At 33.6% G+C, this 14,986-nt stretch overlaps 2 protein-coding genes across 5 annotated transcripts; both read right to left on the reverse strand.

Annotated features, from left to right (window-relative positions):
- Positions 1-894: 894 nt before the first annotated feature.
- Positions 895-6,328, reverse strand: LOC140776356 (uncharacterized). Of its 2 annotated transcripts, none has more exons than XM_073120024.1 (5): positions 6,250-6,328; positions 4,819-4,874; positions 4,104-4,163; positions 2,367-2,492; positions 895-1,130 (listed from the first exon to the last, which is right to left on the reverse strand). In XM_073120024.1, exons 1-5 carry the CDS (start codon positions 6,265-6,267, stop codon positions 1,019-1,021), a joined length of 372 nt encoding a protein of 123 aa, XP_072976125.1. In that variant the 5' UTR covers positions 6,268-6,328; the 3' UTR covers positions 895-1,018. The 2 variants fall into 2 exon arrangements, with proteins under 2 accessions (XP_072976125.1, XP_072976126.1); XM_073120025.1 differs by lacking the exon at positions 6,250-6,328 and adding an exon at positions 6,082-6,190.
- Positions 6,329-8,134: 1,806 nt separating this feature from the next.
- On the reverse strand, positions 8,135-14,935 carry LOC140776731 (uncharacterized). Of its 3 annotated transcripts, none has more exons than XM_073120552.1 (9): positions 14,528-14,935; positions 14,283-14,384; positions 12,693-12,754; positions 12,382-12,618; positions 12,140-12,307; positions 11,980-12,029; positions 11,741-11,873; positions 10,098-10,135; positions 8,135-8,769 (listed from the first exon to the last, which is right to left on the reverse strand). In XM_073120552.1, exons 1-9 carry the CDS (start codon positions 14,559-14,561, stop codon positions 8,673-8,675), a joined length of 921 nt encoding a protein of 306 aa, XP_072976653.1. In that variant the 5' UTR covers positions 14,562-14,935; the 3' UTR covers positions 8,135-8,672. The 3 variants fall into 3 exon arrangements, with proteins under 3 accessions (XP_072976653.1, XP_072976654.1, XP_072976655.1); XM_073120553.1 differs by having other exon boundaries at positions 12,693-12,768; positions 14,528-14,561; XM_073120554.1 differs by having other exon boundaries at positions 12,693-12,773; positions 14,528-14,555.
- Between the last annotated feature and the right edge of the window lie 51 nt (positions 14,936-14,986).

Raw genomic sequence — 14,986 nt, forward strand, 5'->3', positions numbered from 1 at the left:
TCTTGTCTCCTCCGGATTTATTATCTGACGGTGAGGATGAGGTGAAACCATGTTCAATGGGATCTAAGTCTGTAAAGATGTCTGGATCGTAAGAGGCATCATCAGCCATGGATAACTACTCTCTTAGTGTCTAGGTTGTTTCAGGCTTGCAAGGGTCATATTATATATATAGATGCTCCAAATTCAATCCTGGACCAATAAATCGTGACTAAATGCAAAGTTGATGAGTTTGGGAAGCTCGCTTCTCTGGATTTTTCTTTTTAATTGGGCAATAATCTATGTTACTCACAGCTCATGCATGAATAATATCATGCTGGAAGACCATCGTAAGTATGTCTTGAGTGTGTTATATGGTGAATAGGCATGTCAAAATAACAATTTTAAAAATAGAATTAAATTAAGGATGTTTGAGTCCCTGACGACCACCATATCAAAAGAACAAAAAATAATAATTTGTTTTCTGAACGATAAAATTATTATTTTTCCTCTTTAATGTGAGAATAACATTATTTGCCTAGTCGTCGAAGACACAGAGAAAAAAACGCAATCATAAATTATTTATTAGGTAGTTGGTAGCAAGTATTGAAGCTTCTGCAATATAATTACATTTGATTTTTTTTTTAAATTCAGTACATAAAATTGAGTCCATGTATTTTTATTTTATAGCCAATGCATGTTTTATAATAATTGAGTGCTCACTAAAAATAATTATCACAAATTGAACAGTCTAAGTGCAATTAAATTGCGAAATTCCCTGTCCATATCGCATACTTAATGATAAAAGTGGTCACCATAAATTCTGGTCAGATAATCATATCTCACCTTGGATAACTTATAAATGATTAGACCTGTCTCTCCATTAAAGCAAATTCAATTTAACCCATAATCTCAATGTTCTGCACTAAATTTACTGCATAAGTAATGTCATGAGCATCCATAAACTTGACTAATTTGTTTGTGTCTTAGACTCTTAGGGAAGGAACAAGGGCAGCTAATGTTCACACAATCACCTCCGCTCTCATCGTGGTCCTGCTGCATATTTTGAAACATGTTTACGAAGAGGCTCGAAAAGCACCGGATAATGCTTGAAAAGGTCCTTACACTGTGCCAAGAACTCATCAGGAGCCATCCTGCAATGTGCCAGGAAAAACAAATAAATAAAACCAAACAAGAGATGACAGTGCCATACATTTCTAACTAAGAAAATTTATAAACAGGTAAATAAGAGCCACCAGATGAGCCAATGTTAGATTGCCGGTGTATTTGGCGTGCCATTAATTAATAAAAGGGCCTACACAAGTACACAGTGAATTGCATGACCATAACCAAACAAATAACGTACAAGCAAACAGGTACAGTTAGCATGGAACTAGCCAACGATCCAATTGTAATAGCAATCATCACACTGTGTCACTTAATATGTATGAGATAATTCAAGCTCCAAAACCTTCAGGAGCAGAGAAAAGCTGGTCAAACAAAATATTTGGTATCATAAACTTAAAACTATATATAAACTATTTCAAGACTCAGTTAAGTTCGTGGTTGCTATTCGACCATTAACTTTTTATTTTTCCAACAACAAACAAAAGATGCTATAGGTGCGTTAGTTGCAGGCACAAGCAAGCTGGAAGCATGTTAACATTCTATCAACGTCAATTGTTTCTGCTATAGTAGCGTTTTCAAATAACCTATAAGTTGCACATGACATAGCATCAAACCTGATACTAAAATTGAAAGCAACATTGATTAAGCAAGTTCAAGTTAGTACTTAGTAGCACAATCAAGCTGGAATCAGCTGTGAACGCATGTTAACATTCTATGTGTATATTGGTATTTTTTTTTCTACTTTTCTAGCATTTTGAAATTTGAACCCATAAGTTGCACATCACAGAGCATCAAGCTAATCCTACAATTGAATGAAAGTACCGCTGCTTAAGCTAGTTCAAGTACCAAGCTAAACTCGTATCAACTGAAAGGCATTGGTCATCAAGCACCATTAAACACATCAAGTTACAGGCCAACCAGTTACTAGCTGCTTAAGAGCAATCTGTTCAGTTGTTCTTGCCTGAAGGGATGATGAAACAACAGGATAGATAGCATGAGTATGTACACATTTGTCCTGTCTCTTTTACCTTAGGCCAATTTGCAGTTCTTTCATCCCATTCCCTTTTTTTTCTACTAAAAATATGTATTTCTTTTGAGTTAACATACATGTAGAACATCACTGATATGAGGCAAAATATAGGATGACACACAACAATAACCTGACAGTGTACACAAAAAAGTTACTGCAAAATATGCTGCACCATGCTAGTAATAGTCCTAAAATAATTGAAAGGAAGAATAAACAAGACAAGAGTCTATACCTTCCACTTGTGAACTCAGTATTAGCCTTTACAAACTTGTCATACATGTCAAATTTCAAGGTACACAGTGCAACGCGTATCACTTCACTCTCCAAATCTTTGATGCTAAGGGTTTTACGCTTGTACCTTATCATAAGAAATCAGCAAATAAGAGAACAGAGAGAACATAAAATAATAATTTAGAACTGAATGAAATATCAATAATCCAAATAACCAGATGATTTTGTATCATTTTTTGTGGGACTTTTTGTTACGTATTAGGAATCTGTAAAGTGCTGGTCACATCTACGTGAGGTCTCATTTCTATAGTATTAATGCATACAGTCAAGTAAGAAAGCCCATTTCCCGTGTTGGATAAGTACCTAAAACTCAGGAAAGTGATGAAACCATGAAAAAAGAGACATTTAGGTGGACTTGAAGCTTTACATTGTCTGCAATTAAATTACCTTAAGAAGCATTTGCACTTGCTTCCTATCCTCTATTTGCAACGCATACTCAAGTGATTCTCTTCCTCTCTTTACTAGAATGAATTGGTTCTAAAGCCGAAATGAGAGCAGAATCAGAACATGACAGATATAGGCATAACTCTTCTGCAGGCATGAAATTCAGAGGTGCTCTTGGAATGAAGAGATTATATGAGCAAATGCTTGAACCAAAATACGCCATTGTTATGGGAGCCAGTACTACTACAAAGTCTATTACCATAATATAACAATAGCACAAAGCAAATAAATGCCTTAATATGATGGTTGAAAAGAGCTGCCTCAAAACTATGTATATCGTTTCTCAAACCATATATGTCGTCCTTCCTATGAGGCATGGATACGGATACAGTAATTTGAATGTCATAAAGAAAACATTGTTGTAACATCTGATAGTATATAGGATATACACATGCATATTTCTAATTTATTCACCAACAAAACTACCTAATTATAACAAATTGTTAGTTACTAAAATTAAAAGAAAGAAGAGAAATTTGATTTGGACATCATGAGTTTGATTGTGGCATAACATCATATGATGGACCTCCTACAAATTCATAACTTATTCCGCATGGAATATTATCTAGGGTCAAATTTCTTACAAATAGAATCTTGTAGGATACTTTCAACATGAGTTATCTTTGGACTTGTAAGTTTCTAAGAAGGTCCTATGGGTATCCTAAAATTATGCAAGAACTATCCAGACAGCATTCAAATTTTGATATTTATTCAAAAGACTGGATACAGAAAGGAAGTATTCAACATGTGTCCACGAAGTATATGATGAGTATCTCATCCGATATGTATGCAAAACAGATACAGGTAGGGTATGGAAGTATTTAAAATCCTTAGCATCCTTCTAACCAGGACTGTTGGTAACAGCCATACTCACCACTTGGGGTAACTCCATACTCAGCACAGTGCCAACTAACAAACATATGGCTTAACATTAAATCATCATCTATAATGTTACATATATACTGTAAATACATGCAAGGATCCATAAAAGGGAAAAATACATACATATTGGAGAGTAGAATTCTAGCACCCAGTAGTAATTAGGTACCCAGAGTATGTCCATCATTTAAAGTAAGACTTAAAACCCCTATGAGGAAGAGTAGGAGCACATAAAAGAACATAGCTCTTTTTCTTCATTGTTTCAAGTTTCAACTATCAAGTATCAACAATATAACGTTTCCACTATTCATGCATAATTGAACTAGAAGGAAAGATAAAGTTTAGAATCTTATACCGAAGCTCTGCACCGAAGGTTTGACTTGGTGTAACAACTTGTTCGATTTTCTCTCCAGATCTAGCAAAAGCATAACCACAAGACTAAATGATTAAAAATAATCCACGACACTCTCTGTGACAGAAGGTACATAGAAAACCTAATAGCTGGAAAAAAATTTGAGGTTCTAAAGAAAAAAATGTTGAAAGTAATACAAATTAATAACTGACAAATTGAGCTCTTGAATGTGTAGGAATGCATTATATGAACTAAAAGAGGTTGTTCGCTCACTAAACAGGTAACCTACAGTATTAAATAGCACGTTGTAAAGATATTTACAGCAGACTTGGAATATTCTAGTATAATTCAAACTGGATATACTTTATCTCCAACAAACTGCAAAAAGACGACCAAATACCTTAATGTCCACAATGAATGAAAATGATATAAGCAGCATGAATATTGTGTTCATACTTCAGAGGTCGCTATGATTGTGGTTCAGAAAATTCTACGATATACCAATGAAAATACTTCTGTGGACTTCTTGTCAACATCTTATATGAACAAATATCTAAAAAAATTATGTTGCAGACAGGAAGATGCCTGAGAAAGTATAGTTTCAATTAACCATCATGCAGACCACTTGTATCTTATATTGGCTGTCAATAAAGATTATATACAAAAAATAAAAAGAGAAACTTCTAAATTGTATGCATCAGGAACTAGTATCACATGCCTAAGGGACATGTTTTCAGTCTGCACACGGACTTCTTCCGTCGTCGCTGCCATTATCTGCAAAAACCAGAAAAAGTTAAAGAGTTTTTAACAGATTTAGATTTCCTCGCAAAAATAAATACCCATCTAAGTGAGTTTTCGAAATAAATATCCATATAGGTGAGTTCACGCTACATAAGCACAATGTCAGTGGGTTTAAAATGCCTTTTAAAAGATATTCACTCTTTAAGAAAGCGTGCTACTTAAGAAATTTTAAGTAGATCCTGAAAATCACTCAATATGTGACTTTAAAAAGGAACTATTTCAGAAATCAGTTGTGTACTTGCTATTAGGAAGAGCAAGTTATTTTTGCAATAATAGATCGCTTTCAGAGAAAGTGACTAATTCAGTAAATCTCCTTTAGAGAGAGCAGTTCTCTTTTGGGACGACAATGTAGGCGCTCTGCATGGGCATTTATTTTAGAACCTGACTTCGATAAGCAAATTAATTTTCACAGAAAACCCAAATTGGCCAAAAGCTCAAAGGTTATCAGCAAAATGAAACCTAGAATAGATGAGATAAAAATGACTAAATTAAACCATAATATAGTTCCAGAAGGGTACAAATGGTTCAGTTCAGAGGTAAGCATGCCACAGCACAAAAAGGTCAAGAAGCTGCAGAATGGACAGAACCGGCCACAGATCAAAGAGATTATGGTGTGAGGCAACTACGAAGAACAATTCCCAAGTAAGGAAAGCGACTGGAGTTCATCATGTTGTGCCTTAACTCCTAAGGGAACACTCCAAGAAAAAATTACTGTCCAATCCTCTGGACTGGGTGTCCCTATTGCAAAAACAAATCTTCACAGAAACCTTTATGGAAAAGTTCAATTGTACAAAAGGAACAGTTCATGAGTTACACTTGTATCAAGTTCTTAAAAATAACTTACTTCATTTGAAAGAATAACCGCTGGAATCACTTCTCTATTGAAAGCCAAAAAAAAAAAAAAAAGAAAAGATTTTGTGCCATCATCATCTATGCAAAATATATAAAGAATGACAACAGCAACAACAACAACAGATAAAAGATAGCAATAGTATCTATACAAGCCTTTCTCCCGAAAATATGAGGGCAACTAGGAGCACAACTCAAAGGTGAGAAGGCCCAAATAACTGACAGATATTTCATCGCGGCACTATAGATAAGACACGTACATAAAGACATCATCATCATAAAAATATGCAAGAAATTTAACCGAGCAAATGATATAAAGGACATTTCGTACCATAATTCGCGCTATTTATACAAGAATAGACAAGAGCAAAGCCAATAATCAAATGGGAAGAGCAAATAACAAATAAACTCCATTAAGGAGTGGTTTGCATCTGAAACAAATGCAAGGATCATTGAAATTTTATAAGAAAGAGAGAGAGAGAGAGAGAGAGAGAGAGACCGGCGGCATCGGTTCCATGGAAATCGTCTCCGAAGAATTGCTAGGGCACGGAACGGATGTGGGTGATAGTATAGGGTTGTATCATACTACATGCATGATGCATGGTGTTCCTCTTTATAATCTTTTCCAAATAACTACCTACATTTGATATTTATTCCAAACAACCTCCTCTTTTTCAGATATATGCGAATCGACCCCTTCTTCCGTTCGGCACAGGTATATTTGCAAAAACCCACCTCTATCTAAATAATATCACAATATTCTAGTTTTATTTTCGCCCTTCATTTGAATAAGATTGAGGGAGTGAGTGAAGCCCACCAATTTATATCACAATATTCTATATAAATAATACTTCTTTTTTTTCCAGAGAAGACAGCACATTTATTTTTCTCATTTGATTTCAATTGATGCTAAAATATTTATCTAAATATATGGCCAAAATACTAAATGAATTATAGCAGCAGATTACGATATTTAAAAACACTAAACAAATGTACATATTTTCTTTCTAGAGATAAAATTGTGAAGAACTGGTAAGTTTGCCTAACAATGATTGAGTTTTAGGATTCTTCGAGATATAAAATTGTAGAGAATTATATAATCTTTTCAATAAGTATCTTAAAAAGAAACTATCTAAACTTTAGATAGAAAAGATACGACTAAAATACCGAACAAATGCTCTGGACAAAATCAAATTTAAAAATCTTCGTGAGATATAAAATTGTAGATGATTGAATAAATTTTTTAGGGTATATAAATTAATACCGAGCAAAATTTATGTTGTAAAAATATGGCTAAAAAATGATTAATTTATGTTTTTAAATATCGTAATCTACCGTCGTTGTATATTCGTTCAGTGTTTTAGTCATTAGAATAATAATAAGAAAAGAATGAAGAAGAAATGTATTTAATTCATTAAGTTTTAAAAAATAATCTTCTCTGAAAAAAATATATTATTTTTCTTAACAACGATTGAATTTTAAGATTCTTCTAGATATAAAATTGTAGAGGATTATATAAATTTTCTAATAAGTATATAAAAAAAATTACTATCGAACTTCTTTAGACTAGAAAAATATGACCAAAATAATGAACAAATGAATATTTTTTTAAGATATCATCCCGATGAATTTGAAGTCCTCGAAGATATTAAATTTAAAAATCTTCGTGAGATATAAAATTGTAGATAATTGAATAAACCTTTTAACGCACATAAAATAATACCGATCAAATTTTATATTATAAAAATATGACTAAAAACTAAATAATTTATGCTTTTAAATATCGTAATCTACCATCGTTATATATTTGTTCAGTCATTAACTTTATTAAAAAAAATTAGGTATATATGTAAGTATCAAATGATATCAAATAAAGCAAATTGAATTGGCAAGCATATGAACTTATATATGGTTTGTGAAGATGATAATGACAAGATTATTTAGATAGAATAATAGTAAGAAAAGAATGAAGAAGAAATGTATTTAATTCATTAAGTTAAAAAAAATAATCTTCTCTGAAAAAAATATGTTACTTTTCTTATGGAAAAAGTAAGAAACTAACATTAAATAAAAAAACATAACTTTCTCCCCCCTATACCAAAAAATAAAGCAACGAACGCCTTGATTTGCAGTAGAAAAATGCAAATGGAGAGAATTTGCAAAGTGAAAAACAACTTAGGTTTTTTTTTGAAAAAAAAACTCATTTTCCTATTTATAATGCATTTTTACAAACGTGGACAGGGAAAGGATTAATAAAGAGCATTTCTGTCAGAAAATATAATACACTCGAATATTGCTTATAAACTATGTTCCCTTTTTTTTTCAAATATAATTGAAGAATGAAGATAGAGAAATGGCTTTTCACATATGTGAAAAGAGTAGACTTTTTGAACATAGGATAAAAAAGATCTCATAGAGGATACCAATCCTGTACAAGCATAGGGCTCCTTTCGACATGGATCTTAAAGGATTCATTCTCAACTGTCAAGAAAAGAAAAATACAATATGAGCATTGAATTGAACTTTAACTTACACATTAGCACAAAAAAGAACTTATAATTGCTTTCAGCTATGCTCAAGTGACTCAGGTTATCTTAATATCAAAAGAATTCTTTAGTCAAACTAAGATTTTCTCAGTTTGCTATGTTCCAATTCGTTGTGCTGGTCTTATTTCTCACTTATATATCTGTTCCTGATGAAATCAACATAGAAAAGAGTTAATTCACAATATTTTGTAGACTGTAGTACTGTAAAATTGTGAACGGAACAGAATAAGAATAAGAAGTATATCGAGATCTGCAGATCCGAAAATTATTGGACAGCAGAAGCAAACCATCCTTCGTTGCTTTCCAGGTATAATCTAATGAATAACGAAGAAAAGGATGGTGTTGCATCTAATGTGAATGTCAAGCCTTGGCGAAATTAGATGGCTTTCATGCCAGCAAGTTCTCGTAACTTCTCACATACAACAAATGTGATTATCGTTTGTGGGCCTAATCTTGCAAAGGTAGCAAACCCCCTGAAAAAAGAAAAGGCAAAATGATACTGAATAAAGATTGCAAAAGTTACAGTTGATCATCATTTCAAGCAACAAATATTTCATGTACTGTTTGGCACACAATCAAATTCAAGCAGCAAACAGAGAAGTGAATAACAGGTTTTCAACCTCCAATTTAGCATGGATATGCGCTCCTTAAAGGCCTAGGCATGATGGCTTAGGTGACTAGTTAGATGCTTGGAAGTAAAAGTGCCCAGATTTTTCCCTGACTTATACATGTGATACATTTCTTGTGCAGATCCTTTATCTTTCACAATCTCATCATAAGGCATTAGATATCAATCAAAGTACAAACATTGGAACTACTTACAAACATCAAAAGAAGTGTAAGAAAAGCACAGTCACCTGTCTAATATATTCAAATTCAAGGAATCAAATAGTAAGGTAACTAGTCATTAACTCATTAGCCTAAACCATGGTTTAGATAATCAAAGAAAAAATTATCAGACAAACTCCAGCCAAGAGGTAATTAGTTCCTCTATAAATGCACTAGTATATTCTTATTGATAAGATATCAAAGAGGATGAAATAGATATACATAAGTTGAAACAATCAAGGATTGTCGTGTCAAGGGCACAATCCATATCGGTCTATAGATGATCAATCAGCAGGGTTTAATGAAATTTCTGATAAATTAAGTCAATGATGGAACATATCTCATCGTGGTTTCACAATTATAGATCATGCATCAACATGAATATCAAAATTAATGCTGTATATTCCCAAATTGAATAGAGTTCTCGCATTAGCTATTCTTGTTGGATTTATTGTTAGCTTTAATATAAAAAAATCCTCAAAATAGGATTATTTTGTGTCATTGTAATGAAGGACATCGGTTGATTTTTATTTCTTCAATGCTCATAGATTTAGAAATTATTATATATAGGTGAATTTCATAGTGGGAATGATGTCATTGTTTTCTGATATAGCCATGTTTATCTTTACTAATGGGAAGATGTAATTGTTTTCTACTATAACCATGTTAATCCTCACTAATTTAGCAAACTAAATGACAATATCCCAATGTTATCAAAAGTCTTCAATAAAACGCATTAAATGGTACTCTTTAGACATGTTTGAATGAGTTGATAGAATTCTATATTTGTAAAACCAACCTGGCCTCATTAACAAAATCAAACATATGACAGTAAGGTCTAACAGGTCCACATGAGATGCAAACTTCAAGTAGGCTGCCTCATATTTCATAATATACACTTCACTGACGAAAGCAAGAAACAAAAGTTTATGTGTTACAGTGCAATGTATACTAAAACTAAAATAAACCTTACCCTTTATAAAGTGACTTGACACCCTCTGTAAGAACAACCTGGAAAAAATGGCAAAACAACCAAGAAAAGATGAGAAGAGGGATATATTAAAGCCTGAAAATCATTTGGCAACAATTGAAATTTTGAAACCATGAAACCTAGCATAACATTTATACCAACATGATATGCTTGCTCAGAATTATAATTTGCATATAGAAGAAATCAGGATGAAATCAATTCATGAGTATTATTAAGCATTATAATCTAGTCAATAATTTTGATTCTCAACAAACGCATGAGGTGATTTGAACAGATAATGATAATAGCAGTAAATATAATTTTCATAACAAACAAAACTGTTGTTTCTCTATATTCCCTTGTTCATATAATAGCAAAAGAATCCCTTTTTCTCAACTAGATTCCTAGAACACTAATGTAATATGAATCTTATAGTTATCACATGACTCATTGATTGTAAGTTTAAAAGTTTTTACTCTAAAGAAATTATCAAGTAAACAAGGAACAAAAGTTATTGTCAACTGTAAGATATGAAAAATGAAAACACGAAGACCTACATCATCATTTATACTCCACGTTGTCATGAGCAACATGACTGCAATAATCAAAAAGATATTCCCAAGATATCCCACTGAGTCCTTCTATATGTAACACATTACACATCTACCTAATGGTTTTTCAGCCTGTGAACAATAGGCAGCTGTGGTGACAGTACTGGCTAAGATGCCAGAGAGATGGTCAAGAGACTGGATACAGGAACCTGAACACAAGACAACAGTCATAACCATATTTTGATGACAATTTATTCACTCCTAGAAATATAATGTCAGGCTACCTAATGGAACTCTAATTGTCTGAATATAGCAGCAGAACTCTGAAAGCAATGGTCTGCACTTGCAAATTACCAAAGATGCTGCATATCGCATGCCAGCTAGGAATCAAAGAAACAGAGGTACTAATCCTGTCTGTAGTATGAGTTCAAGAGGCAATCCATAAACGATACTAAAATAAAGTTCTCTCAGTGGAACTGGATATCATTGCCATCATTTTGATAGGTAAAAAGAGACAATCATTACTCTCTATAGTAATTAATATATAGCTTTGTTCATCTTTAAAGACACATATAGCCAAAAGGAGAATAGAATGTAAACCAGAAAAATAGTGTATCAATTGTTAAGTAGAATATCCAACCAGCGACCCAAAAGACTAGTCAAAGACAACCTAAACCATATTAGAAAGAAACTGTCTGCAAAATAAGGCAAGAACAGGAGTGCCATATAATTTTTCTTCACAAATTACATCTTCGGTGAAGGCAAGAATTCTTTCTATAGATAGTGTGCAACAATAACACAACCTAACTTGGCATGGCAGAAACAAGACAAGTGGCCTAAAGTTCGCCCAAGAGAAGAAACTGTATGACAAACTTAATGTGTGGTGGTAACCATTCCATATATAATAATGCATGATAATGGTATTATAATTACCTCATTCAGAGAATAGGTTACACTAGTAAGAAGATGAATAAACATATATATAATATATACAAATAGCAACATCTTTGACTTTTCCCCTTCAGAAAAAATTGTCAATTAATAAGTGATATTCATTAAGCAGGCAATTTTGTCAGGAGTACATCATATTAATACCTGGTAAGCACAATGAAATCCATTTTTGTACGTTCGAACAGCTCTTGATTCTCGCTGCAACATAAGACGTGTTTTGATCATGTCCACTGGTGCAGTTACAAGTGTACCAGTTGTCCCAGATATGCAACTTGAGCTTCATATTTATACAGGACAACATTAATTAACTAGCATTCATAACCCGCTACATCCTTAATGGGCTAAAGACCAAAAATAAAAAGAAGAGGGAAAGTTCCCTATACATGAGATGTAGACGAAACCCTTCTTCAAGAGGTGTCCACTTGAGCAGGGCCTGACCAAATAGAATAGAAGTAAAGAAAATGAAAAGAATGCATACAACAATGGCTTCCAGCTCATTAAGTGGCTTAAAGCAATGTAAAGAATCAAAGACAAAAACAAAACCTGCTTGGATTCATCATATGTTGCCATTTGTGATGCAGTCAGGCAAGCCGCTCTGGTCATTGCTGGACCAACACCTTTCCAAAGTGCTTTTATTCCTTCTTCTGACACAATTTTATGCATCTCTCTAATTGGACTGTTTCTGGAGTTTGATTTACTTTGTAACCTCACCTGTAGAACAACCACCAGTTTAATTCAGATGGTGTACCAGGAGAGCAAAAGAAATTATAATTTATAATTTATACCTTTAGAACCTCCAATGGATTCGTCAATGCGGTTGCAAGGGCACCAGAAGTAGCTCCCGATGCAATTTTCATGATGAAATTAGTTGAACCAAACATGTAGTCACATATGTATTTGCAAGGCTCATACAGGCCTAATCGAAGACCTCCATAGAGGACAGACCTAGTCAATGCTGGTGCAAGACCCAAATATAGCGCTCTAAGCCCTTCAACCTTTATCATGTCTGCAAAAATTTCTGCCTGCAGAGTTTCATGAAGACTAGCATGAAGAGATGCAGTCACCTAGATAAGATAGCAAAGATGCTGAAAAATACCATCCCGACCAAGCGTCCTCTCTGGCCAGCAAGCTGCATTTGGAGTCTAACTTTGACAACATCTGCATCACAAACTCTATCCTACCATATATCAGGAAATAGCAATCTCAGTTTGCAAATAGTAACTGTATAGATGCAAGATAACTTAGTAGCTTGTCAATTCAGACAAGCTATCAATAGTGTCTACCCTCTACTCAATTTTGGTATTATGTATGCCTTCCAAAACTAGTTCTGACTTGCCATAAAAAAAGCATGAGACTTATCACTGCGAGACATGAAAGATATAACAAAATAACGATTGTTGGATGGCGCACAGTCACTCACACTTATTCAGTAGATACCATTTAAATAATTGATTATATTTTTCTGAAAGATTGGACGAGATCTTATAATCCAGTTAAAGGGATAATGAGTAATGAGTAATCCATTTGCAGATTGAACATATGATACAGCTATACATAACCAAGTACCTTGCCTGGCTAATTCTTCACAACACAGTGAAGGTGAAGCTTAAAAATTATTTAAAGACAAATCAAATATATTACTCCAGAGCGGAGGAAATATATATATATATATATATATATATATATGAAGGTGGGGAGCACAGTTCTCAAGAGTAGTCAGTTGTGTGACATCATGAAATATGCAGCACAGGATACCTGCATAGTCCTTCCAAGTTCACACAACCACTGAGTTCCACGATTGTTGAGGTGTTTCTGAAATTCCACCATTCTCAAGATGTTTTCAAAATCTAAATTGAAGCTAAAAGGATGATCGTTTTGTACAGATGGTTGCCTAACTAACGGGAATTTTGATATCACACCTTGGCCAATAATATGACGGAATGCCCAACATTCAAGTAGTCCATCCAATAAAACATTCTACGATTGAAACAACTATGATGTAAATCCTAAGATATAAGCAATAATGGTCAAAAAGATTCTTCTCGCAAAATTATCTTCTAATTCATAGCCATATTTTCAGAAGGCAAATTAATTACAGAACAAGACCAATTACCCAAGAAAAATAATTAGGAGCTGAAAACTTTCAAAATATCATAATTACTGCTACGTTCTTCAAAATATCATAATCGCTAGATATCATTGTGTCATTTCAAAAATGACATTTCATTAATTAAATCTAACTAATCACGATGAAAACCAACCTTAGACTTAAAAAAGACAATTTTTCCCTTGCATAAATTGTTTAAAATGATTTATAAGCTATCTAACATTTTACTCAATATCATTGTACAACGAAAAATATCTTCTTTTATGCGAGACAAAAATTGTTGATAAATATTTTACACTCTACACTCAAAGAAAGAAGGTAATTTCAGTCATTTACATGTGTTTGTTAATTTTAACAATAATATGATAGGAATATTTCATTAAAAATTAACCATGATGGCAATTCTGAAAGAGTAGATAATTTTAGTGACAATTATGATATTTTAAAGAATGTAACGGACAATTACAATATTTTGAAAGTTTTCAGTAGCAATTATGTAAAAAAACCCAAATATTATCATCACAAATAAAAGCAATTCAAAGCAACTAAAAGAGAGAGCGCAAAAGGATGAGATAGAACCTAGTGGATGGGTAATGGCAGTCGCCGCAGCAACCGCAGCGCCACTCGTTGAGAAATGGTAGGCGGCATATGACATCGCCGAATCGGATCCCAACACAGACCCTTAAATCATCCAAAAATCCTTTCTTAAAATTAAAGAAAAACAAACATTATCTAAGACAATAAAAGAAAGGAAAGAAAGGAAAAATATATACTATGGATGAGATGCCCAAGGACTTTAATTCCAAGGAGTACGAAAAATTTACCTCGGTCGGAGGAGCTCCCAATACCACCGTCCATTACTAGTTTTGATTTTAATTTACCGAAATGCTTGGAATGATGAAAGAAGAGCTCGCTTCGGAATCAATGAACGAATGGCAAGCTCATGAGAAGGGTGGGTGCGGACCTTAGTTACCCATCCATGGCTGTGGATCGAGACCAAATTCGTGTTCCTGAGACGGCGGCATAAAAACAATCCTCTTTTCCATCCGCTTTATCCTATTATTCCCCTTCCTCTTCCAATCCTACAGATCGGGCGAACAAGGGAATGCGATCAAGGGATAGGAATTCAATCGACTGCTTCCTTTCTTTTTTTTTATCCGGTCCAACCAATCCGAAGTCGCAGCAGTCGACGCGACGAGGGGACACTCGACGATAAAAGCCGTTGTGATATTGGGGATTGAAAACAAATATAAAAAAATAATGAGTATTTGACCAAACTAGCC

Source organism: Typha angustifolia, chromosome 14 (assembly GCF_048772165.1).
Source record: "Typha angustifolia cultivar Huaian chromosome 14, ASM4877216v1, whole genome shotgun sequence".
Lineage (NCBI taxonomy): Eukaryota > Viridiplantae > Streptophyta > Magnoliopsida > Poales > Typhaceae > Typha > Typha angustifolia.

Coding starts and splice junctions, on each gene's coding strand:
- LOC140776731 (XM_073120552.1), bottom strand. CDS start 14,561: ATGGACGGTGGTATTGGGAGCTCCTCCGACCGAG. Junction 12,030..12,139: donor CATATGATGAATCCAAGCAG/GTTTTGTTTTTG, acceptor CTATTTGGTCAG/GCCCTGCTCAAGTGGACACC. Junction 10,136..11,740: donor GATTTCATTGTGCTTACCAG/GTATTAATATGA, acceptor CATTTTTTCCAG/GTTGTTCTTACAGAGGGTGT.
- LOC140776356 (XM_073120024.1), bottom strand. Junction 4,164..4,818: donor ACTGAAAACATGTCCCTTAG/GCATGTGATACT, acceptor TGCTTTTGCTAG/ATCTGGAGAGAAAATCGAAC. Junction 1,131..2,366: donor ACTGAGTTCACAAGTGGAAG/GTATAGACTCTT, acceptor GGCACATTGCAG/GATGGCTCCTGATGAGTTCT.